Consider the following 25,400-nt stretch of genomic DNA (forward strand, 5'->3'; position numbering starts at 1 on the left):
ACGACCCAACCCCCCCAGTTGACAAATCTGGACAGACAGCTCAAGACACTTCAAAGGCAGACATGAGCGGTCTGATAATTTTATGTCTGACTCTCACAAACAGGCCATCAGAGCTCAAGGGGCAGACTGTAGGAGACGACTGCCTGAAACAAACGTAAACAAACACACACACACTCTAAACTGCCTCTGACCGACCCACCCACACACATTATACACTAAACTCAACAGAGGCATACACATAGCTCTTTAAGACACAAACAGAACACGCATGCATACAAAGCACACACATACACACATTTCACCTTTACTGTGTCTCTCATTACCAGATGAAACCAACCGTGCATTGATTCCCAAAATGGAAGGGAAGAACGCATTAGTGTGTAATCATCGAGTCCTGCATCGATTGGGGGGGATGAATTAAAGGGCAAAGCAATATCATCAGTTTGGTATAGGTCTCGGATACACACATTTGCAACTTCAAATGAAAACAAGAATATGGTAACTGTACTGTCTACTGGTGTGCACAGCCTTGTTTAGGTTGAATGATATTTATAATAGTGGTCCACAGGAAGACATTTTAGTCTCAAAATTTACATGTGCTTGGATTCTAAAAAGCACATCTGCCCGTGCAGCATATTTAATAAAGGTTGCGGTGGAGGTGTGCCCATCTGGAATTAAACTGAAAAAGCATATACATACTTCCATTCCACAGAGAAATATGGCAGTTAGTTCTTTTCAGGCAAGCAAAGGCCCCTACCAGACCACGAAAGTGGCATGACGTTTTGCTGCTTTCTATTAAAGATTTGTTGGGATGCGAACAAAGTGACATCAGCACCCTTCTCCTATGTGTGATTAATACAAACTTATTGTACTCATTGTATAGTCAGAAAGGAAATGAAACAAATAACAACAGAGTTTCACTGCAAGAATTGCTTTTCAGCCGTTGAAAACAAGAGCAAATGTGTTACTTAATATAGTGTATGAACTTATTGTGGTGCGACAGTGAGTCTATCCATCAGGGTTGTAAAGTGTAGGCCAGGTGTGTCAAACTCATTTTTGTCATGAATATTTATAGCTGAGGTTTCCCTTGGAGGACCGTTTTGACTTGAAATGCTTTATCAAATCCACATATTTCGAGATCTACAGTGCAAAACAAATTGATGGATAACTAACTTTGAAATCAGTTGTCAAGAATACTGATTTGTTCAACTGTTGATTAATATGTAATTTACTATAATAAGGGGTTTGGAAAAAAGAAATACAATATTTCAATATTATTACCGTAATTCCCCCAATAGAAGATGTCGTTTTCCCCAAAAATGAAAAGTATGGATGCATCCTATAAACACAATTCAAGGAAGATTGATCTGTCAGCCCCATAAACCAAGTTTTGACACACAGATGTGCATTTTTATATCAGCCATAGTCTTACTTGCAATAATTACCCTAACGGGACAAGCAAGAGCGTGGACATCAGTTTTGATTTAATTTAAATTAATTTATTTATCATTTATTTATTAATCATGTCCACATGTGTATAAGTAATAAGACGATTCAACAAGTAAGCTGCATCATGAATTAAGTGGAATTGGAGCTAACATTAGTTCTCTTGGATAAATTCAGATTTCAAGAGGTTAGAACAAAATAATCAGTTAATAATATTGACATATGACAAAGGTCTCACCTATAAGAAGCACAGTTCCAACAGCAAGACCACCACCTTTAAAAAAAAAAAAAAAGGTTTTAATAAAAGTGCTTCGATACGTTGAAATGATCTTCCTATCAGTCTCATTTGCATAACCAAACTGGAGACAAAACTGAGGCTTTGGACTACAGTGAGCAACATTTGATGTCACTTACAAAGTGACCTATACAACATAACTCACATTTTCTCAAAACCGTACAGCCAAAGGGTGGGGTGGGGGGGCTAGTTATGTTTGTTTTGAATATCCAAGGGGCTAGCTACAGCCCTGGACTGAGCCAGCTAAAGTGTGCTCATTCATGGCTTGTGCATTAATGAGGCAAGGCCGGTCAGAGCTGAAAGAACTCATGTCGACAGCACGACATGATGTACAGTACATCGCAGACCGCTAAAATGTGGTCATACTCAGCACCAGGACATTATTGTCTGTCATTCATGAGATGATTGCTCAGGTGAGAAGCGTTGTGGGACAATGATGCTATCCAACGTATCACAACTATCTTTATTTGTTTTTAACTTTTTAAAGCTATTTTAACTGTTTTTTTTTATCCTGGGCAATGTGTTGCAGACATAACACTTAGCATAAACTGCACTTGTCACTTCAGTTATCAAAGCCACAACAGAACTCAAAATTAACATACATATACTGTAAAGCCCTCCACATATTGGTACTGCAACGACACATTTTTCTTCACATGCTGTCAACCACATGTTCCAAGTTAACGTTCTTGTATGAGACGAATATGAGACTACAAAAAGCTAATACATAGTTGTTGTTTTTTTATGTGAGGGTGAGGGGTGCGCACACACCCAGTTTGGAGGTAATACAGGTCACCAACGTGATAACTTGAGCACCAGATTGCACGTCTTCTCCGACCAAAAATCTTACCACGTGATGGGATGAAAAAAAGTGTCATCATTGTGATTTTCTGGGAATGTTTACATCAATTGAGAAGGTTAAAGAAATGGAGCAGAGTGGTATATTCTTTATATCTTATGACAAATTACACATGATATTTGACCAAATTTGGTATTTCTGAAGTGTGTAGCAAACTGGTAGCATTTGGCATTAATTAGTGCCCAAGAAGTTACCTACAGATTAAAATAAGTATGGTGACCCTTGTTCTACAAGATGAAGCACCCAAATGACTTACATGACAGGGGGTGCATATCAGGTTTAAAGTTATTATTGCAAAAACTATATGGCTTAGTTTGAGTCGCAAATGGAGAAATACAAATCCTGTATCGCAAAACACAACCGATCAGACGTTTAAATAGCTATCTTCTACCATTCACAAGTTCATCTAAGTCTAATAGTTACTATAAACATACACACATGCACACGTATCGCAACATAGACGTATGACATGCTATCAAAGCCCTGCCGTGTCAAAACCCTCACTTAGGGCAAATTAATCCAAAATCTACACATGCAAAAGCTACACATGCAAGCACTGTTTGCTGTCGTGCAAACTCAAATGACTTCTAGCAGACTAACCGAGCAAGTAGTCGAGCGAAGTGACCCCAGTCGAAACTAGAAGCTGTCCATTTTGCACCGAGAGTCTTGTGCCAGGTATATTTAATAGCTTATTCCTCGTCTTCTTTTGAAAACTCGTCGGATTCGACCTCGCACTTTCTGCAGAGAGTTTACACGCACTACTGACGGAGGCTGCCATACTGCTCTGGAACGTGATGACGACTTCCTTGTTTTGGAGCACGCTGTCCAATCACAGAAGACATTAGTCATAAGGGACAAATCAGAGTACTTTTTGTTGCGATGTAATAGCTGGAGCTCCATGATAACAAATGCAGGATCTGTGCACAAAGCCACCGGTGTATTCAGGGGAACGAAGCTACAATTCACTACCACGGTACATCAATGCTTAAATTTGCTTACCGGCTCTAATTTGATTTCAGCCAACAACTATTAAACGTGTGTCCCTATGTCAGATCATATTGTCAAAGAATGACTTTGTCGGCTTAATGTATGTCTTCTGACTTTTGCAGCTCTCGACAAGTTCAGAAGGTAACATTGGAGTTGTAGAATTGATTCCAGCCGAAGTAAGAATTTGGAAGTGAGTACGTAATGGTACTGTAATATTTGTGTATGCAACTATTCTGTGCTGTGTCTCGATTATGTGGCAAGTGTATGGTGTATGGTTTGCATCGTTATAAGCAAACGACACATGTGTCCAAATCAAATTAAAAATCATTACTGCACAATAACTGAAATCCGTACATAAACTGCATCAAAATGTTTACAAAATCATAGTGCTCTTTTTGACAATAACAACAAGTTACCTGTTTCAACCCAAGATATTTTTCTTACCTAATTTAGTCCCATTGGAAAGGTTTTTTTTTTGTTTTGTTTTGTTTTTTTCGGAATCAATTGGGTTAATGCTTCTTATTTTTAGTACAATATTGTAAACTACAACTTAGAATATATTGTTACAGGGTGATGTTTTACCAAGGGATATATTTTTAACTATTATGACTGAAGAATAAACCTGACATAATGTAGGCTTATGCATCAGATGAGTATTGCTGAGTAAGTGTGGTGGTTATCAGATTTGAATTGTGTGGCTTAGTAGAGGTCAATGCTTGATTGGATGCCACTGTTGATTAGTTTGTATGTTATTGCCCTTTGATTTACCTTCTGTATTGGAACATGTTAAATACAGCTGCTATACTTAATAATGGCTCCAATCAAAATTCAGTTTTCATTTGTAAGCCAATATGTAAAATCCTCAGTGGAGAAAGGAAAGTGCTACACACATCTTTATAGGGACAGTGTGTAAGATTTAGACCGTTTTTCAGTAAAAAGGAAAAAAAATGATTGTAAATTTCAAAAACTTGCAAATAAATGTGTTCTTAATGACCAACAACATGTTTAAATACACTCATAGGTCTAGTTATCGTTAAATCATATTACACGGAGGGTGGCACTTCTCCGGAGGCGGCCATGTTTGTTATAGCTACAGACAATGGTAAATGCAGCACCTCCTGCTGTCCGTAAAGAAAAATGGTCTAACTCTTACACACTATCCCTTTAAAAATTTTGAGTGTCATCTAAGCTCATACCAATCATTACTTTAGGTAATAAGGTGGGTTTCCTTGATGTAATGGCCACTCTTAACACTTTTGTATGAAATGACAAGTGATAAGTGTAACCCTTAAGACAGCTGGAGAATAGCTTTGTGTGTCAAACAGAAGCCAGAGGCAGCACAAGATCGCGGGATACTGTAAGGCTCCAGAGAAAATTCTTGCCCAACTGCTCATTTTATAAATGCTTTCAGCAAAGGCAGCCCCGCTGTTTTGACAGCGACACTGAGATTTATATGTCCTGACAGAGGACCAAGGGAATATATCATGACTGACGACACTGGCCCCTTTTGAGACAAATAAGATGCTCTGAGTGACCTGCGTCTCAGCAAGAGGAAGTCCCACTTGCGTTTCAACATGGAGATTATATGAATTTAAAGCTGTAGAATTTCCTCAAGCTTCAATCAGTGGGCAAAAGACCAAATCTTAAAATGTACAATACAGATAAGGGTATCGTGAAAGGGTATCGTGAAAGGTGTTCTGGGCCAAAGCTCTCAGTTTTTTGTCGACTAATATAATAAAATAGCTGAGAGCCTTAGACCAATATCTACTCTGGAAAGTGAACTAACTATGTTAACTCTTTCGGTGCCATGACGAGAATTCTCATCTTTTAAAATAGTAATAAAAATTATAAATAGAATTCTTGTCAAATGTTTTTTTATGGAGGGTAGCTGACACCCTTGACTAGTGCTCATTTTATATTAAGCCAATTGAGCACTATAGTGATAACTGTGACCATTGGATGACCGTGTTTTCCCACATGCAACACATGTGTTACAAGTAACTAAGAAATGGAAATCCATCTTTCATATGATACCACCCATTTTTACATAGGCATAGCACACAATATTCTGTCAGCCTTAAAACATGAGTGAAAATGCTAAATATACTAGGCACTCTAGAACGTGGTTTTCAAATGGGGGTACGGGTGCCCTGGGGGTACTTCAAGGAACTCCAGAGGGTACTCGGCACTTTAAATAAAACAAACACATGCAAAAATCCTTTAAAAATAATTATTGAGTTAATTAAATGTGTCAGGAAATTATAAGGACATAATACAAATGTTATGTTTAGTATGTCATTCAATTTAATTATTTTTAAAAATCCAGATTCTCCTCCCTACTAGAATGGTTCGACCCAACTTGTCACGTACCATCTCTCGTTACCTGTTAAGTTATTTTTTTATTTTTGTGAGCAGAGCTCTGCTATCATCCAGGAAGTTTGAGGACAGGCCTGACACTCTATGTTGATCATTTTTTGTGGACAAATATTTATTAATAATTAAGATATTTTATTGTCTAGTTGTGAAAAAAACACTATAAATGTCAAAAGTAATCAAAACATATGTTATATAACACCAACATACCTTTCATATCATCGTAGGTCTAAATTATATTACACAGGTCTCATCATGCCTACAGGAGGCAGTTATGTTTTACCCACCATCCTTATACCATGGTTGCATGAGTGATGAGTGGATCATGATGATGGTGAGCAGAAAGTGTGGGTGCCATCTGTCAGAGACACTTTCCAGTGTCCGCTGTGGCAGACATGTCTGTTTCACTTAATGGCGTGTTTCAGTGAACAAATCTTTTGAACGCTTCTTTTAAATGAATTGATTCTAACGATTCAGTACGCTTAAAATAACTTTTTTGCCCTTCACTATTCCATGGATAACCAAAGAAGAACTTCACAAGCATAGTGTTTTGGTAATAGACTTGTGAAAGATGATTTCACTGAGAAACTGTGGTGTGCATACTATAATGTCGCAAAATCTTACACATTGTCTCTTTAACTGTCGTACTAAATTTAACAAAAACATTTTCAAAAAAAATCATTCAGTACTTTAAGAGGCTTATATGATTGTGAAAAATAAGTGGTGGGCTAGTCCACTTAATATTTTTTAGTTTATGTTTTATGCTTGTTTCATTATTTTATATACTGTAATCTCTACATATATCGAACATATTATTGCCTAAAATGTATTGTGCTAATTTTTTTTTAATAGGCCTACAGGCATTCTCCCCCTATGTTTTCTGATGCCTTTAACCTAATTTGTTCCAATTTTCTTAAACCCGGCCGCTGTGGGTGTGGTGGTCAAAACATTGCAGTTTAATTGTGCAAATGTAACAACATTTTTCCATGTGTCATTGCTACATGTGTATGTTTGTGTTTTTGTTAGGGTTATCCTGAGGCTGTATCTGATTGTACTATATAATGGTAGTAGTCATAACATGTCAGACTTTTCCTGGTTCTACTGTTTTGGTTTCTTCACTCTATCTTAGCCATTTGCCATAGGTTTTTGTGTTTGAGGAATGCAAGATTATCATCAACATGCACCATATTTGTGTTGGTAACCATGGAAGGAAACTAATATTCCAAGCACAAAAAGAACAGTATGTACAGGAGAGTACTGTACTTTCTTATTTAGTTGTTAAAAAAAAAAATACCTTCATATCACCAGAATGGATTCAACCCTGTGTAAAAAACTATAGGAAACACTTTTATTTAGTTAAATTTTGGGGAAGAAAGGAAATCCTCTTTGGAAAACCCAAGATTTGTATTGTGGTTGAGCTATGTGTCATTCGCCACTGTTAAAATATACGGTAGTAGTCTTTGTCAGGAGCAGGTCAAAGCAAAACACAGACGCCTTTGTCACTGTGATCCAACACCAGATAAGATCTATCCGCTCTCTCAGCACTAGGCCACCACCACATTTATACTTGCGGTCAATACAATAAGGCTTAGTGGCTACTTTTTCCATTCAGTGTAATTGGCTGGGGACTCTGTCAAACCACACTTCCTTTCAGTTCATAGCAGTTGTATTCATATCACTTGGCTATTATTTGCTCTGGCTTGACCCATTGATTGTAGGTTTAAACCCTCGGCTCCTCAAATAGTAGCCTCGCTCAGCTGTTTCACGGCTGCGTTGCTGTTAGCAACAATGAAAAGAGCAATATGGAGATCAGTGGGTTCAATTTATCCTTGAATACAAGACATACCAATAAGAGATGGGGGTTACACATACAACTCTGCAACTGTGACTTTCGCATCTGTCACTCTCCATCCAGCCAGGTGTCTGTGTCTAAATCACCAGGATTAACTCCGAGTGCACTGATAGTTGAAACAGACCCCCCTCATCGCCAAACCACCGCCCTTTTATTGTTCACATTAAGATCAAATTAAGCCTTGCGCAACAGGACTAAAGCCCCACCCTCTTTTGCCTTCTGCTGCCCAGAGGAAGACATCAGAGGTGCGATTGGTTGCCTCTCTGATGCTGCCTGCTCCTCCAGACTCCCTTCCATCTGGGATCCTCAGGGAGAAGAATATCTGACAAGGGCCTTGTAAGCCTCTTAGCCCCCCTGTTGCCTGGCTCTCTCTCAGCCCATGTTTTCCTAATTTAGTTGTGTAAGGAGTCCGGCGCTAGGCCCTTGTGTGCTGTTTGGATTGAGATTGTCTTTGTGGCTCTAATAGACTGGCCATGTATATCAATTAACACTACTCAGCCAATGGCATTTTCTAGTCCCTGGAGATCAGTAGCTGTCATTGCTCTTGGAATATTTCCTCACGGCCCAAATAGTATCTAACTTAAATAACAATTTTAAGTTAGTATTTTGTATGCAGAGCCGTAGCGTCACGGTGGAAAGTAAGCAAGTCATCATTTTATCATCTTAATGAAATAACAATATGAGCATGAATGTATACCTGTAATGATGAGGATTGTCAAGGACCTCATCAGGTTAATCTTTACTATGTTTATTAAAGATATACAAAACATTTTCTTTTAACAAATTTCAGCAGTTACAAAGGTAATATATGTTATTCATTTGATTATTAAATTATTTTTAATGCAGGCTAAAATCAATACATTTAAAAATACATCTTGTTACTTGCTATCTGAAAATGTCATCCAATGTATTCAGAGCTTTGGTAATCAAAGCTGAGCTCGCATATTTCACATTAGTAAACCCTGAAAACAGGTGAGTCATGATTAATCACTACCTGAGCCTTGAGGACATGTGATGTCATTTTCAGTCATCAGTATATGGAAACATGTATTTTTAAAGCTGTTATTAATTATAAAATGATTTTTTAAAATCAAATTAATTATGGGCAAAATTTACCTTTTACAGGGCGGCTCGGTGGTACAGTGAATAGCACATCCACCTCACAGTTAAAAGGACCCGAGTTCAAATCCACCTCACTCTTGCTTTTAAGTGTGGAGTTTGCATCTTCTCCCCGAGCCCATGTGGGTTCTCTCCAGCTTCCTCCCACACCCCAAAAACATGCATACCAGGTGTATTAGACATCTTAAATTGTTGTTCGGGGTGACTGGGTGCGTGAATGGTTGTTTGTCTCTGTTTGACTTGCAATTGGCTGGCAACCAGTTCATGGTGTCTCCCGCCTACTGCCCGAAGATACCTGCGATAGGCACCAGCAAGCCTGCAGCCCTTCTTAGGATAAGCCGCTATAGAAAATGGATGGATAGATATGACCTTTTGCTGCTGAAAATGGCTAAATACATGTTTTATTCCTTTAAACATGACATCTAGGTAATTTAAAGTGCAAAGGTGTTCGTATATTCCTGAAGGAGAAGTAGGGCTGTTGATTTGTGCTGGGGTTGGGCGCCCATTTTCCAGCATGGCAAACAACAACAACAGTGAATTTGATTACATGGCACATCTGCCACAGCTTCAGTTTTCAGACTTGTATTTTTACTTTGGACTTTTAAGAACTGAACACGTCAGCTGTTAGGCATTTTTTTTTTTATGATTCATCATCCTTGGGAACGATCTCGTTTTCTGAGACGAAGAAAAACTAGACATGCCAGTGCATATCACTTCCATATTATTGTCACTAATGTCATATCACATTCAAAATCTCAACCCAGGTGACACCTGATTTTGCCGTTCACTCACTTTTGACAGATGGATCGACAGATGAAATGTAATCAACATACAGTTATGTTTTATTTACATCTTTAGTCTTCTTTGGGTACTTGTGTTTCTTTGCTAAGAGGATCACAGAGTTAAACGCACAATTAAGGTGTTGTCATCGGCTGCTATTCATCTATTCATTTAGAATCCCCTTCTTTTTTGCACCGGAGCACTGTGCCATGGCTGTGGGAGGCCAGTGGCCACAGATGGTTCTGTAGAGAGGGCTGCATTGACTTTCTTTGTTTTCCCATGAACGTTTTTCGCGTGTAATCCTGGATTAGCAGAGGGACTTTGTGGTAATTTACAGCTGTAAATCAGTATTCGTTTAATGTCAGTGCTGACACATATGTGCAGGGTATTAGCGGGCAAGACATAGTGCAGCTTTGCCTACTGGGGAATCAAAGGCAACAGAGATCCATTCACATCTCTGTGGATGTCCACCTTGTGTGCATCCCTAAGGAGTCACTGCAGCTCATATGTACACATTATATGAGCCACATAGGTAATGCTATTGTGTGTGCACATTCATGCCACATGCATGCACACATGGCACACGATATCAATGACAGAGGGTGCCTCAGAAAACCAGGCGGCTGCATATGGACTCTCTTGATATCAACCACTGGCCGTGTGATCTTGTTATGCAAAGTCCCTTAATCCCCACCTTTGCTGAATACACCCTGGAATGGAAGAGGAGTGTTGGTAGTGGGGAGGGGGCGGGGGTCACACATTGATATGAAGGCAGCTGTACGGGGAGGCAGTCCACTGAAGCAAAATTTTTTATCCTCATCCTAGCATAAGAGAGAGCTCATGTGAGATCATGTCTGAGTATGCGTTATGCAAGAGCCATGAGGCGTCGAGTTGACAAAGATGGAGGCAAATTGGGTTGAACATGAGGCCTTATTGCCGACTTGTGATTCACATTAACCTTTTGAATTTCTTTCGAACAGAGGTATTATAAAGAGAGAGGTGTTAAACAGTCCAGAACCTAACACTCCTTTGGCATGAACATCAGCCAAACATTTCTCCCAGAAACTTCATGCCATGGGTTCCAAGCCATGATTGAGGCCTTAGGACGAATGGCCTAATGGCCTATCGCTATTGTACTAAGGAATAGTGGATAACATATCCAGGTAACATAAAGTATCTTATTTTCTTATAAATACTGTAAATAAATTCCAGAAGGACTTTGTACCTAACTCCTGTTGTACTGGTGTTAAGATATATTTTTTGGGCTTGCTTTTTAAAGTATTGTCTAGTGACCAAAGGGTTGCCAGTTTGCTCTCATTGTCCGATGTCAAATTATACTTGGGCAAGACACTGAAACCTAATGCTCTCAGTGGATGCGGCACTTTCCATTATATCAGCAACTAGCCATTGGTGAAGGAACGGGTGATTATGAACTTCTGTAATGCTGTTTGGGCACCATGATGATATATACATTAGCATTCAAAAATTTGAAAACACATTCAAATTCAATTAGTCTCAAACACATTAAGCTCAAGAAATTAAAGCTATTACCTGTGATAGTGCACAGATATGAACTGAAAGTACTTTTTTGACTCATAATTGGCTTATTTTTAACTCAACTGTTTTTAGAGTGTAAGAAATCTCAGGCAGGAGTGCAGTAAAGATATGCGAGGGGTTTTTTAGGATGGATATTCAAAAAGGCAAGCCAATAGGCCACATATAAGGGATAAAGCAATTGGCTGAATGCTTAATAGATGCAATGAATTTGTCATTGAGACAGCATTGTCTATATGTTATGTTATTGTGTGTGTGTGTGTGTGTGTGCGTGTGTGTGTGTGTGTCTGTGTGTGTGTGTGTGTGTGTGTGTGTGTGTGCGTGTTCGAATATTTGAGTGAGGGTAATGGGATTACTGATAACACCTTTGGCTGGACTGAGAGCCACCTGACGCTCGGTCTTTTGGGAGCCTGCATAGGGACAGAGTGGGGTGGCGGTGGTCGGGCAAAAGAGAAATTGGGGTCTAATCCATGTCCATCTTTGGGAAGTCATTCCCTGAGCTCTGAGGATTTGGGGCTTTGGTTTCCGCTCTGCTTGCTTTGGTTAATAATACCATGGGAGGGGATGAAGACATAGGGGAATGAGACAGAAGGAGCCAGGGTGATTGAGAAAAAAAAAAAAAGATTTCTTTACCCTGTGGTGTACTTGCAGGACAGTGGCCTACGCTGAAAGTGTTTGAAGAGTAGACAAAGCTTAAAGCCAAGCTGGGTCTACTCCTTTTTTATCTGGTGGTAGAGGTGGAGTGTATAAGGACTGTGTATGACTTGTGTACAAATGCTCTTTGCCGTCCGTCCGTGCAGCAGCTTGAGTAAAAGTCAATACGCTAAGTGTGACTGAGGTGTTTGCTCACAAGACACATATACCTTGTGCGTGTTTTTCTCAGTGTTTTTAATGACGCACTGATGGCTCCTTGTGTTGTCTTGTGTTTCTATGGTCCTGAGAGAAGCTGATAACTGCTTTAAGCATTGCTCGTGCTAATAATGGTGTGACGGCCATGGTGTAGAGGTGCCTTGCGTGCAAGTGTCACAGCTTCTCTGTTTTGTCCATCACCTGAGCTGAAGGTGTTGATTGGTCTGTCATACACTGGGTCAAGGTTCGGGGCAGTTTTGTGGTGTGAACTGGCTCCTGAGAATGAAACACCAAGGGAACGTGCCATCTTAGCCAACTGTGACAACCTTGTCTACACCCATAAGAAATTAAGCTCCAAATGGCTTGTGGCTTTGTATAGATGACGAAAACCTGGCGTAAATGCTACGCTAACTTAAGGCTGTTTACACTTAAGCCATCTTTTACATTTTTGATTTTGACACTACTCTTTCCAGTAAAAGAGAACATGTGAATCTTTATTGTCCTTCCCCATCAAAACAACAAAAAGTGGATCACAGGGCTTTTTTATGGTCCACCATTAAAAGGCGACCATTTCACCAGTAAAAAGGTAATCTTTTGACTGATGAATTTGATGACTAAATTATATTTCATCTACAATTAATACTGTTCAAATCACAATTTGGCACTCAGGTCGGCCGAAAATGACCTCAAATTTTCTTAGATCAATTGGTTAATTAGTCGTTACTTGAGTCTTTAGCGCATATGAGTGTGTTTTCAGTTTACAGCAAGTGGAAAAAAGGGTTTCAAAGGTTTTTAAAGTCCTAAAAGGGTTTTTATGTGGAGTTGTGGCACTCCCAATGTGGATTAAACATTTTTTTCACAAACACCTTTCGATGTACGTGCAGGTAATTTAAAAAAAAATTCACAAGTAAGTTTAAACATTTTCAAATGAATAAGTATAAATGCAAATACGAACATACTTGTAGGCTAGTTGCTAAAAACATAGCATTTCTTCACATAATACCATGGGATATTGATGAGCATACGCCTTAGGACTATGGGAAAGAAATCAGTTTTAGCAATTAGTACATTCAAATGTATATTGCAATTTGCAAGTATTTTTGAACATATTTCCAAGTCCATGTGAACATATTTGCTGGCATGTTTGAAAATTTTTACAAGTACGTTCAAAAATATCTGTTAGTATTTGCAAAAAACTGTAGGTTCAAACATATTTGCAAGTACCTTCGAATATACTTGTAAGTCCCAAATCACATTATTTCCTTATTTGCATTCATACTGCATGTTGTTCAGAAACTTATAGGGTAGACTTTTCAGTCTTTACTTAATTGTTGCCATCTATGTTCTAGAACCATCCTTCACCAGTATGATTTCGAAACTTTGTGTTTCCGCTATTACACTGCATACATACTGATCTCTTGCATTTTATTTTGTAGGTCAAGATGTTCCGTCGTGTGCTCGCAAAGACCTTGGGATTTGTAGGCTACACCATTCAGTATGGCTGCATTGCACATTGCGCCTTTGAGTACATCGGGGAGATTGTGGTGGTTTGTAAAATACCAGATTACATTTTCTTTTAAATTTCAAACTTTTGTGCAGGCATTTTGACTGTTTCTGATTTGTAGTGCTCAGGTCCTTCGATGGAGCCTACCATTGTCAACCAAGATGTTGTCTTCTCAGAGCGAATGACTCGGCATCTTTGCAAAATACAAAAGTGGGTAGCATTCTTATACTGTATGATGGATGTTTATTTTGAGATAACTTAAATGATGTTTGTGCTGACTAGCTATTTTTGAAAAAGAAACAAAATGATGAAATGTACCTATCATGTCATATTGTGTCCACATAATAAAGATAATAGCCAATTCCAAAAGTTGTGTTTAGTCCATCAAGACATGTTTCTGCTTCTGGCCAGTACAATACATGTCAAGGTCACATTCCACAATTGGCTCTAATTTCACTGGTAAAAGTGTTATCATTTTGTTAATGCTTTCAATGTCAAACTGACATTCAAAATATCAGGAAAAAATGCCCTAAATCTTTTTCCCCCCAAAACTACACATATGTTTGGTTAGATTTGTCGTCAAAAGTTAGTTAGATTTGTTGTCAAAAGAATAGCTACTAAGTGACTGTTTGTTTATTTCTTTTCAGGGGTGATATAGTGATTGCAAAAAGTCTGTTTGACCCCAATATTAATATTTGTAAGAGAGTAATTGGTTTGGAAGGTGACAAAGTCTGCGTGAGTGGTCCCTCCAATCTTTTCAAGACCCACACATATGTAAGTATATCTTTATATGCAATGTGATGAACTAGTGAACATGTGGTGTAACTGTACCAATACCATATAATGAAAAACTTTACATTTTTCTTTGTCTAGTCCGACGTAATTGTTCACATTTTAGACATCACAACCCCATTTTTTGTTATTGGTCAAAATATCCGCTTTTGACAAAAGCTGTGTTTAGCCAGTGAGAAGCCCAGAAAGTGAGCAGGGGCTCTGCTGGTGAAACGCCTGTCATTGCTTTTCTATTACTGAGCCCCCCCCGACGCCCACAGCCCAGGCCTGCAATCTCTCTGAAGCCTGTTGGCGTTAGTGCCAGCTGAATGGTCAGACTGATGGGTGAGCGGAGGTGTGTGTTTTTTTTGTATATATATATGTGTGTACATTGTTCTGTAAACCAAGTATTGCATAGACAAAGAGCCTCTGGCCAGGACCAAGTAATGTTTATTGTGTGTAATGGGATAAGCTGTGTTCCTATAGCTTCAACAAAACATTCAGAGAATTTAAATTGTGTTAGGCGGTATCCTTACATTTTATTTGATGTTCTCAGGATGAAGCAGCATACTCGTTCACTTTCAAAATGTGGTCATCTTTATTTCAACACCTGCTGAATAGCTACAATATAGTGTGTGTGGATGCCAAATTTTAGCATCTGGCCTCATTCTTTTCCTTATGAATATTAATTCATTTGAAGTGATTTTAACAAAACTCACGTGTACAATAACTTTGTACTGGGACTGCAGCTATCGGCTAATTTTGATATCCTGATATCCAATAGAAAATTTGCAAATACTTACACATGCAGCAATTATTTACATCTATCACACCAGCCTAAATGGAGAACTCAAGTGCTGCTAGCCAACAGCTAATTTATGCTAGATGCAGCTTTAACAGAGCCTAAGCCATAACCAAATACTAACAACATGTGCCATATGTCAATATCCATGTCAGAGCACATTTAAGAAATTTGCAAGTGCCTTAAGTTGGCAATTGAATGTGATTTCAGGATAAAGGTATGTCATCTGTTTTGGAAGTCGTGAGCAACAGTTGTAGTAGAAAGACTAGTCATGCTGCCCCGCAAAGACACACTGCTGGGAACAACTTAAAAATAGAAGTGTGCCAAGATTCTGGCCTTCACGCATAATTTCCAGCATGTTTTACTGTCATGTAGCGCATTAAGAATTGTTGAGGCGACCTGCTCTACGCATTTTTCTGACGTGTACCCTAATAAGTGGGTGTCCTTGGCAAGAAAAAAAAAAAAGGCCTCAAGGATTGTGTTGAACCCGGGTACTCCAATTCGGACTCTTTGAGCCCTACTTCACACCAGTCAGTGTTGACTTTCAAGTAGCAATTCTTTACTTTAGCTTCTGTTGAACCCAAACCACTGCGGCTCTTGTTGAGGTGTTCTGTCTTTCTGCCCTGCTGTGATGCAGCAACTCAGATATGCAATTTGAGACACTCGAGTTAGTTCATGTAAAGTTTTCACATTTGTGAGTAAAGCTGTCTTTTTGGGACTTCAGTTGATATAACCAAGAAAAGGCCATTGTTCAAATTAAAGTTTGGCCAGCTTGAGGGTGACATAAAAGATGATGTGCACGTACGTGTGCTATGATGTTAGGCAATATGGGACCTGTAAAGATGAGTTTCGCAAGGCGGTTGCTGTCATCGCCTCCTTTTTGTACAGACAGGCTGGCATGTTGTCTCCACCCTGAGAGACCCAACCGCAGGCTAATTGCACTGTCACCTTTTTAGGAATCATCTCTGTGTCTGAGCTATTGTGTCAAAACAATGACACTTGATCCCTAATATTACTGCACACAGGCAGAGAGCGAGCGAGAGAGAGAGAGAGAGAGCGAGAAAGAGAGAGAGAGAGAGAGAGAGAGAGAGACAAGATAGGCTGGTAAAGTGACAGAGAGATGAAACCAGCTCCATCTCAACCCCTCACAATGCTCTCCATGCAGTACAGATTGACAGAGCAAGATAGTGGAAGATGAACTCTGGCTGCGTGCATGTATTTAATTTGGCACCTCAATCGTGTTAACATAATGAGCGCAGTAATAATGTGGATATTTAACAACACACCCACTCACTGAGAGGAGCTTCTCTTTCAGTGCTCGACAGGTACACAAACGCTTGCCATCAACTCAGCTCGTATGACAGCAGAGGCTGGTTGCTGCTGTCCATCATGCCACGCACCCCAGCTCAGTAAAGTGATATACTCTGTTACTGTACACATTATAACAAGTGAAAGATGGAATACCATTGTCATTGGACAAGAAGTGTTTATTTCATGGCTTGAAAGAAGGTCTCGATTTTTTTTTTCCCAGTGAAAAGAGCAATAAATGACACCGTATGTTATTGGCTGCAACCAGCCCAACCGCATCTATTTGTGGAATAGAGACAGCCCCACTTACCTGAACTTGCAATAGAGAAGAATATCTCCACTACACGGCTTGTTACACGCTCACTTAGAGTTAACTGCTTCGAATGCAATTGTTTACTTTTATTTTTGTTTTTGGAGCCGTTCACATTTTGACACGTTTGTAAGCTCTAAGAGCTTAGATTCAATGCAAATAGCGTGTCTCAATTTTACTGCTAAAAGGCAAGTGGAAAGTAGAAAAGTGGCTCACACCTTAGAAACGCCTGAATAACCAGATAGAAAAACTTTTTTCTTTCTTGCATTCATATTGAAAAAGTGTTTTTAACCTGCTCTGAATGTATTCATTTTGGAATCATGACTATTTTTATTTTAAAGGTGTGTTAAAGATGTTACAAGTTCATTGGTAAATGACAACATCTTCAGGCCTTATGTGTAACTGCAACCTTGGTTGAATGCCCATGCCTTGATAGCTGTTGGTGCTGCTGATATATGTGTCTTGTATATTTCTGCTTTTCTTACCTTTTGAGTAAAAGTCAAGCGAGCGGTGGGTCTGTTTTCAAAACAAGAATTGATCTGAGCCTTCTATACTTGTCAGATGCATCTCCATTGTTTACCTTAGTCCAGCGCTCCATTGAAGAAGGATGGGAAGTCACCCTTTTCTGAAAAAAAAAATCAGTTGAACTGGGAAGTAGGAAACCCATACCCCACCTTCACAAAAACCAATCTCAGATGGCTGGTAGTCCGTTTTTGTTGTTTATATTTGCCTTGAATTGGCCTTAAGTGCGTATGTGAATGATTGTTCCTCCGAGTGCCCTGGCAACAAGTTTAGGGTGTCCCCCGCCTTCTGCTCGTAGACAACTTGGATCGGCACCAGCAAGCAAGAAAACCTAGTCAGGATAAGGGGCTATAGAAAATGGATGGACGGACGGATGGATTGGACTGGAAAAATCCTGGTGGGATGATTTTGACTCCCCTCTCTTTCTTGAATGCAGTGTTTGACTGTTGTGACTGTATAAATAGAACCTTGCGCTTCTTGCTTATGGCTATGTCAGGGCTCTTTGTACACACCAAGGCATTGCTCGAGCACTTATGGAGTGGAAAATATCTATTTTTAACATTTACAAGACCTTGATGAATTCATTTTTAATATATCTTAAAATAGAAATGATATTTTATTGTAGTTCTATTTTTTACTTACACAAAATGGATATTGTGTTTTTAATAGTATTTAATATCACATGGGCTTGTCAACTTCAATGAATCATGCCATTAACTCGCTGAAAAAAATCTTTTTGGCTCTATAAGTATGTATTTTGGTTGCACTGCCATACGGTTCATGTTATTGTATTGGCCCAATAATGTCTTTGTTACCCAGACAATTGCATGTACTTGTACGATCCCATCCATCGATTTTCATACTTGTTGTTAATCAAAAAAAAAATGTATTCACACTTATCCATTAAAGGGGCACCAGCCCCCAAATTGTCTATGCAGCAATATTTTCAATGCAGCCCTACTTAATGAGCAATGTGTTGTCATTTTCAGCAAGTGGCAAAATGGTCAGCTCCTGATGGATTAAAAAAAAAAAAAAAACAGGTCTACAGTATTACGCTGCTTAATTCATATTCCCCAAACTATGCAGCTAGGCTGCAGTGTGTCTTGCATCATTCTACTCACTACCACTGTCTTCTCTGAAGAAACTAGCTGAGGATATTTTTCAATGGACATACACTATAATTACCACTTAAAAGAAAAAAGTGCCACACAGTTGTGGAAACTAAATTGGACTGGACTGAAAACTTTGCACTTCTCACTTGCTCAGTTTGGGTATGAGGACTTATGAGAGAAAATGTGTTGTTACACAAGCTCTCATTTAAGAGGCGTGGACTCATAAAATTGCCATTGTCTCGAACGGTATGGTCTTTACACTGACCACAGGTAGAAGTTCTTTCTTCTTCTTTTGAAATGTCTGCATAACTTTGTTTTTCTATATTTCCCCGTACTTCAATGGCTCTAATTTCGTTAGTAATAGGACATAAGACCAGCTAATGCTTCCAAAAGGTTTCGTCCTCCTTGCCTTGGTGACTCTTAAGTTTGAAGAACCAGTAGTTGAGTGTCTTGTCAAATGACAAAAGGCATTGCATTTTTTGCCTTTGCTTGGGAGCCAGCATATGTTACCATGTTAATGAGGTGTAATGGTGGGAATCCAGCATGCTGACATATGGTTCTCCGATGACTCCTTTAATGATATTCATTTGCGTCGTCGTAATTCACCGAGTTGTTTACCCCATGTTAGGTCAGCATGTCAGTGGCTCGATATTATGTCATATCATCTGTCTCAATTATGGAAAATACAACAAAATAAAGTATCCCTGATGCTGGCCGGACAAACGGACGGCTGAGTGGTGCCGGTGAAGTAAGGAATTAATGCTGTCACTAAGGCATGGGCAAGATCTGCATTTTTATCAAACATGCTTTAGTTCCAGAGCACTTTTGCCGTTAAAAAGTTAGGCAACACAAAAATAGACTTGCAGATTGTGATGCCCATTATGACAATATAATGTGTTGTTGATCCTGTCTGCACATATAGGGGGGACAGCGCACTTAATTAGGGCCTTGACAAGCCTACTCTCCTAAAGTGATGAGATTAATCATAATTGGTGTCATTGTGAATTAGTGCCTGCTTGGATGACCACCCCACTGGCAGGTCGGACCGCGGTGGAGACCCTTGGACACTGCTGCTAGCCGCAGCTTAGCACACACACATACATACACTTGCTCTCTCTCTTGCTCGTTCTCTCTCCCTCTCACTCTCTTTATCGCTTTATCCCTCTCGCTCTTTCTCTGCCCAGCTAACTCAAGCCACTCTGCTTTTTTGAGGGGTGCAGATCTCAGCCAACAGACTAATGACCCCTGTTTGAAGTTTTGCTAAATCCCACTCCGACCCTGCCCGTTACCCATGACCTCTCTCCTAATACCGTATGGGGTTAAAGAGGGACAGGCAGGTTGACGTTACGATCGGGGACTGTTCGCTGAAGCAACTCAATGGAGAAGGGGTAGTGAAGTGTGTGTGTGTGTGTGTGTGTGTGTGTGTGTGTGTGGGTGTGTGTGTGCGTGTGTGTGTGTGTGGGGGGGGGGGGGGGCAAAATATAAAATTGCACATTATCTCATAAAACTAAACTGTGTATCTTCTTATTTTGCCATTTGTTTATGTGTCTGCCATTTGTTTTAGGTGCCAAAAGGCCATGTATGGCTAGAGGGCGATAACCTTACGAACTCTACTGACTCAAGGAGCTATGGCCCAATTCCCTATGCCCTCATCCGAGGACGTGTTTGCTTAAAGGTAAGACAGGATCATGGTGTCATATACAGTTTGCTGTATATTTAAATATCATATATAGCTCTGGAAAGAATCTTTTTAAGACCACTGAAAATTGTCATTTCTTGCCAAAAAATTAATTGCCTAATAATATAATTACCAGTCATTTATGAAGAAAAAAAAAATAACCTGAAATAACTATTACCCATATTCGACCTTTGCAAATTAGCAAGCACAGTTAAAAATGATGAGCAATTATGCTACGAGGCAAACAAAATCTGCTTTGAGATTCAACGAAAGTGAAGCATTTGCCTTTTTCTGTAAATGTCCATGAGTGTGACATAAGCACTGCAAACAGCATTGGCAAACCTCTTCTTGAATATGAAGTCATATATTTTTAATCTTGTAATCTTGGTCTCTAATATTTTTGCTGTGCTGCATATTTGTGCCGTGTATTTGTGTCATAGTGGCTAACCTGAGTTGCATTATAAAATTGAGACACATTATGTTTTAGTTTAGGAGATAATTCCACCATTGTTTATATTTATTTTATGGTATTGTATTATATCGATTGATTGATTGATTTCAAACCACAATGGCCATTTTAAGCTCCTTTAAAAGACACGAGTCAGTTGGAAGTTCAAAGCAAGTGCGTCCGATTAACCAAAGCCTTGACAACATATTGTCGAGCTTTCCATTCTGCTATGTTGTCATGTCACTGGATGTCATAGCAACCACGACCCTGGAAACGGGTCAGCCAACCTTCTGTCCATCTGATTGGACAGCAGCACTCTACTTCAGGGCCTATGCGACAGCTGATGAAATAACAAGATCTTGCTTAAAGTTTCACATGTCATTAAGTGCCATATTAGCAAATGCGGCGAGCAAATTATCGGCGATATAATAATAAATCTCCCATTGAATACGTTTCTTCTCTTTCCTTTCAACAGCTCTGGCCCCCAGATAGTTTTGGGACGCTCAGTGAAAGTCCAAGCAGACGGCTGGTTAAAGGTCAGGATGATTCTGGTTCAGACTGACATGACTTTCTATCATTTTTAAATAAACCATATTTACTGTTTTTAAAAAATGAAAATGTTGTGTGTTTATCAATTCTTGCATTTTTTTACTGGATTGCATTCTTAACTGTAATTTAAACACCGGTAATGGTTGGGAAATCATGTTAAACTTCATATTTTATTCATGGAAAGCAGCGCCGTATACAGTCAACAAACTGGTATTTTCTTGTTCAACTTTAGAGTGTTTAATCTTTAAATGTGAAAACATAACTTCATGTTTTGGTTTAATATCCAAACTATGGAAGCTTCACACGAAGGCAATATATGGAAATCTTCAGGAAATGTAATCACTCAGATGGGTTTAAATTGTTTATGTAAAACTGCTTTTAAAATACATCTTAATCTTATTTTTGAATCGCTATAAATGCTATTATCCTGGAAAATGAACTGAATTTCATGTTTACCCTTTCTTAGAGTGACTAAACAAAAGCCCGTTGTTTAATTATTTGTTAGGCTACCAAGGCAACTGGAAATATGTTAACATTTACCATTCAAGCATACAATATTAATAAGCACTTAGTGAGGACTTCCTTCACCAGTGAAAAAACACATAATACAAAAAATTCGAGGTTCACAGAGTACATTACCCTTTATTTTACCCTTTATTTTTTTTTAATCTACATTAATTGATTTTTTTTTTTTTTTTTTTTTTTTTTTTTTTTACAATTTTGTATTGCCTGTGTGGATCATTGCCTTTGTGGACCATTTATGTTTCAGTGTGTGTGTGTGTTTTCACAAGTGATATAGCACTATAAAGCACACTTGCCTTAATTAGTGTTTTATGAATGCTGACATACATTTTAGCACACTAATTCATTTTCAAATTTCGATAGTAGCTGACCGAAGAGTTTCTGAGGTGAGGCAAAAAAATAGCCCTGCCAGTTTTGGTATCATAATGCAATCATAGCCTGCTGACTGCTGCAAAAAGCGCTGTTGTCATTTCTTAAAGCCCCACTGCTCTTCTTGGACACGAGGCATAAGAGTACATTCACATAGAACGCTGTTGAAGCTCAGCTGGTTATTCTCCGAGGCAGAGAGGGACACTTCTTGGTCCCAGCTCCCTAAGGGAAGTGTGTTCCAGGCAGCCGTGGGTCCCTGTCCAGCTGCTTCCTCTGTCTGGAGGGGGGCCAGAGGGTCAGCGACAAGGCTCCGTGTGACACTGAATTATCTGCCTGAGTGTGATTGTGCCTGCTGGGAGGGATACTCAAGATTGTGAGAATGCGTGCGTGTGTGTTTGCAGCTGAAAAAGAAAAAAAAAAAAAACTTCATGTGGGCTTTTTGCTTCAAGCATATCTTTGTTTCTCAAGGTTTAATATTCATCTGCTGCATGTCAACACGGTGATAGTGTTCGGCTGAAATGCTGACACAAGTAGTCTTGGTGTGTTCGCTTGCCCTATTGCTGGAGCATTTTTTGTTTTAAATGGTTGATCATATCATAAGGACTGTGAAGATATTATTTCAATTGAGCAATATACCTACAAACTAATGCTGGTGTTAATGGTACAATGTTAAATTGGCACGTGTGATAAGGTCACACAATTTAGAATGACAGCAATGCTTCAGGCAGTACAAAAGTCATTTTTAAAGTTTCAATTTTCCATTGGAACTAATGGGCATTTGTACTTGGAAGTTACTAAATTAACGGTTGATAAGGGAATTGAAATTTAGTGAGGGGGGGTTTAGCATATCTGTGAACACATTTAGGCCACAGGCTTAAAAAAAAATGTAATCAAGTAATCATTGCTTCACAATGGCTTTGGGTATGGAGAGCAATTGTTTTGCATGGGTGTCTGCTAAAGCCTGTATCTAACAGCACTAAATGCTTGTGTTGTCGCTCTTAGCAACTAAAGGTTGCAAGAATGTTAACTAGACATTAACAAAAAGTTAAAAAAAAAAAAGTCTTGTCGCCATCAAATTTTTATCATTCAGAATTTGTTTGAAAAAAAGTTTAATACAAAGTGAAACAAATTGAAAATACTTTATAAATAAAACAATAACAACTAACCGAAACCGCATCTTATTTTTTACAAAACTAAAAATGACCATAGTAACAGCAAAAAGATTTTTTGGGGACTTTTTACTGGACTGATAATTGTACATATGTCGTCAAAAAAAGTTTGCTTTCAGATCCCCAGAACACATTGTGTACCCCAATGCATTTCATTAATGTTATAAGGCTGTTAAACCTCGTTAAATGTATATGTTACCAGTAGTTGAAATGGTATCATATTTAACACATTTATACTTGATTCATCTTGCACTATGTTTTTATTTTATATTATTTTATTTTTTAAACAAACTTTGACTTACGGTTGTGTGTACAATACAGGCCGTTCTTTGAACAGCTTCCTTCCATTGGTCACCTAATCATTTCTTTAAGAAAAAAAAATACAATCTGAAGCACAGGTCCACAAAATTAGCTAATCAATAGATTTTTTGATATATATAAATAACTCTCGTGTTATTTTGGTCATTTTGACAATGCAGAAGTATACCACACCATTGCCATTTATCTCATATGGGTGAAGAAAACTCGGTTATGGTGTTGATTTTCGTGCAACAAATAATGACAGCAGTGCTAAATATGTACAATTGTTGAAAATTGATATTATACAGAACGGTACAAAGGCAAAATCATCAGCAAATATATGCCATTTGGCCCATTTTTTTTCTGATATTTGAAGGGCCATAATGACATGATTTAATTGGTTTTTGGCCTAACATTTTTGTCCACCCAGAAAAGGGAAGGTCAAACAGTTTTTTGGCGGATTTAGTTGTTTACGTTCCTTTATTACGTAATACTTGATGAGTTTTTTTTTTTTTGACTTGCACTTGACAAATGGTACATGTACAGTACGTAAAATATAGATATATATTGTATCAAAACAAAAAAGAAGCATTTATTAAGACTGAAAAAAATCTTGCTCTAAGAACGAATTAAAACTAACTGAAATTAAAAGTCAAAGCAAGTTTGATTCCTTTGGTTTTAAATTGTCCATAGGTGTAAACGTTAGTGGTGATGTTAGTCCCTACGGTCACCCAAAGTCATTTGGGATCCCTAAGACTCTAATAAGTGATATAGAAAATTGACTAATGGATGTATGGATGAGTTTTCTGCCAAAAAACATTGTATTTAGCCTGAACCTTAAACAGCTAAGATAACTATGCTGAGTAACGCTGCAAAGGACTCAAGCAACAGACACACCAAATGGGACAATTGGGGTGGAAAAATGTTGGATACAGAATCCAAATCCTTCAGAAGTGCAGACATGAAATAACAGAGCATATGGGGAAAGAGTCACTTGCCTTTGGCAACGATCTGCTTTGTTTGTTTTTCTATCCACGATGCAGAACATAAAAGCTTAAAAAAAAGTTGCTGCTGTATTCAACCAACGGTTCAGCTACCCTGCTCACAGTGTGCAAAGAAAGGATAGATTTTTTTAATTTTTTTTTTTTTAAACTGATCTTTCAAAATTTCATCCCTGAAAATTCTTTAACTGGAAATGTTTTTGCAATGCACTCCACTGCATGAATCCAATCATCCTTTATGTCCTCTCCCTGCTGTCTTTGCATTGATGCTCTCTTATGTTTGCATCCTTTGCGACCCCCCCCCCCCCACACACACACACACACACACACACACACATGCACGCAATGTTGCCGTTAGCTGATGAGAGCTTCTTTCATTGACACACCCTTCTGATCATCCGTTCCTTTTAATCAAGCCCAATAGTAGTTTTTAATTAAGACATCACAGTTGCTGTTTGATCACTCCTGCTTTTCTGTGAAAAGTGAAGGAGTATGGAAACAAAAAAGCACTCCAGGCTCTTAGAAGGTCTGTGAAGATGATTGAACAGCTTCAATTGGGCCTCTTATGCATTCTCCAACTCTGCTCCCGCAGCTTCTGAGGTCTGAGGTGAGTACATCTCTACTGATTCAACACACATGCACCTCAGGAGAATCCATACAAGGCAGTTTGTTTTGGAAGCCTATTGAGCTTCCTGCTGTCAATATGCTGGGATGAACGCGCATATACACACAGGAAAACAGTTCGACACAAAGACTGACAAAATCTAACTTTATGCAATTATTAAGTGTTTTTAAAGCTTTCATTCCAGTCAACCAGTATAGCCTTGAACAGTTTTCTCAAAGATAGTTGAAATCCTTGAAGGTCGATTCCTTCAGGTAATGAAGTAGTCAATTACTTAAATAAATAAGGATTAAAGCAAT

At 38.7% G+C, this 25,400-nt stretch overlaps 2 protein-coding genes across 9 annotated transcripts in view; one reads left to right on the plus strand and one right to left on the minus strand.

Annotated features, from left to right (window-relative positions):
• Positions 1–3,385, minus strand: part of elp4 (elongator acetyltransferase complex subunit 4) — a 57,530-nt gene extending 54,145 nt beyond the window's left edge. Inside the window, exons 1-2 of the mRNA XM_088412256.1 lie at positions 3,201–3,385; positions 1,685–1,720 (exon numbers count right to left, since the gene is read on the minus strand). Coding sequence (XP_088268382.1) covers positions 1,685–1,720; positions 3,201–3,378 — 214 coding nt within the window. The 5' untranslated portion in view covers positions 3,379–3,385. The remainder of the gene's footprint in view (positions 1–1,684; positions 1,721–3,200) is intronic.
• immp1l (inner mitochondrial membrane peptidase subunit 1) overlaps positions 3,141–25,400 on the plus strand; it is a 69,069-nt gene continuing 46,809 nt past the window's right edge. For 5 of the 8 annotated variants that reach the window (XR_015865284.1, XR_015865285.1, XR_015865283.1 and 2 more), the window contains exons 1-8: positions 3,141–3,573; positions 3,710–3,777; positions 13,551–13,661; positions 13,740–13,828; positions 14,266–14,392; positions 17,630–17,728; positions 20,008–20,118; positions 21,045–21,105. Coding sequence is in view for 2 of the 8 variants with exons in the window: in XM_088412257.1 (XP_088268383.1) it covers positions 13,557–13,661; positions 13,740–13,828; positions 14,266–14,392; positions 17,630–17,728; positions 20,008–20,118; positions 21,045–21,131 (618 nt within the window). In the remaining 6 variants the exon portion in view is untranslated. Of the gene's footprint in view, positions 3,574–3,709; positions 3,778–13,550; positions 13,662–13,739; positions 13,829–14,265; positions 14,393–17,629; positions 17,729–20,007; positions 20,119–21,044; positions 21,188–25,400 lie in introns of those variants that run through there. The other 3 variants (XM_088412257.1, XR_015865280.1, XM_088412258.1) reach the window with 3 other exon arrangements.

Source organism: Hippichthys cyanospilos, chromosome 4 (assembly GCF_059441005.1).
Source record: "Hippichthys cyanospilos isolate Australia breed blue-spotted pipefish chromosome 4, RoL_Hcya_1.0, whole genome shotgun sequence".
In the NCBI taxonomy this organism is placed as follows: domain Eukaryota; kingdom Metazoa; phylum Chordata; class Actinopteri; order Syngnathiformes; family Syngnathidae; genus Hippichthys; species Hippichthys cyanospilos.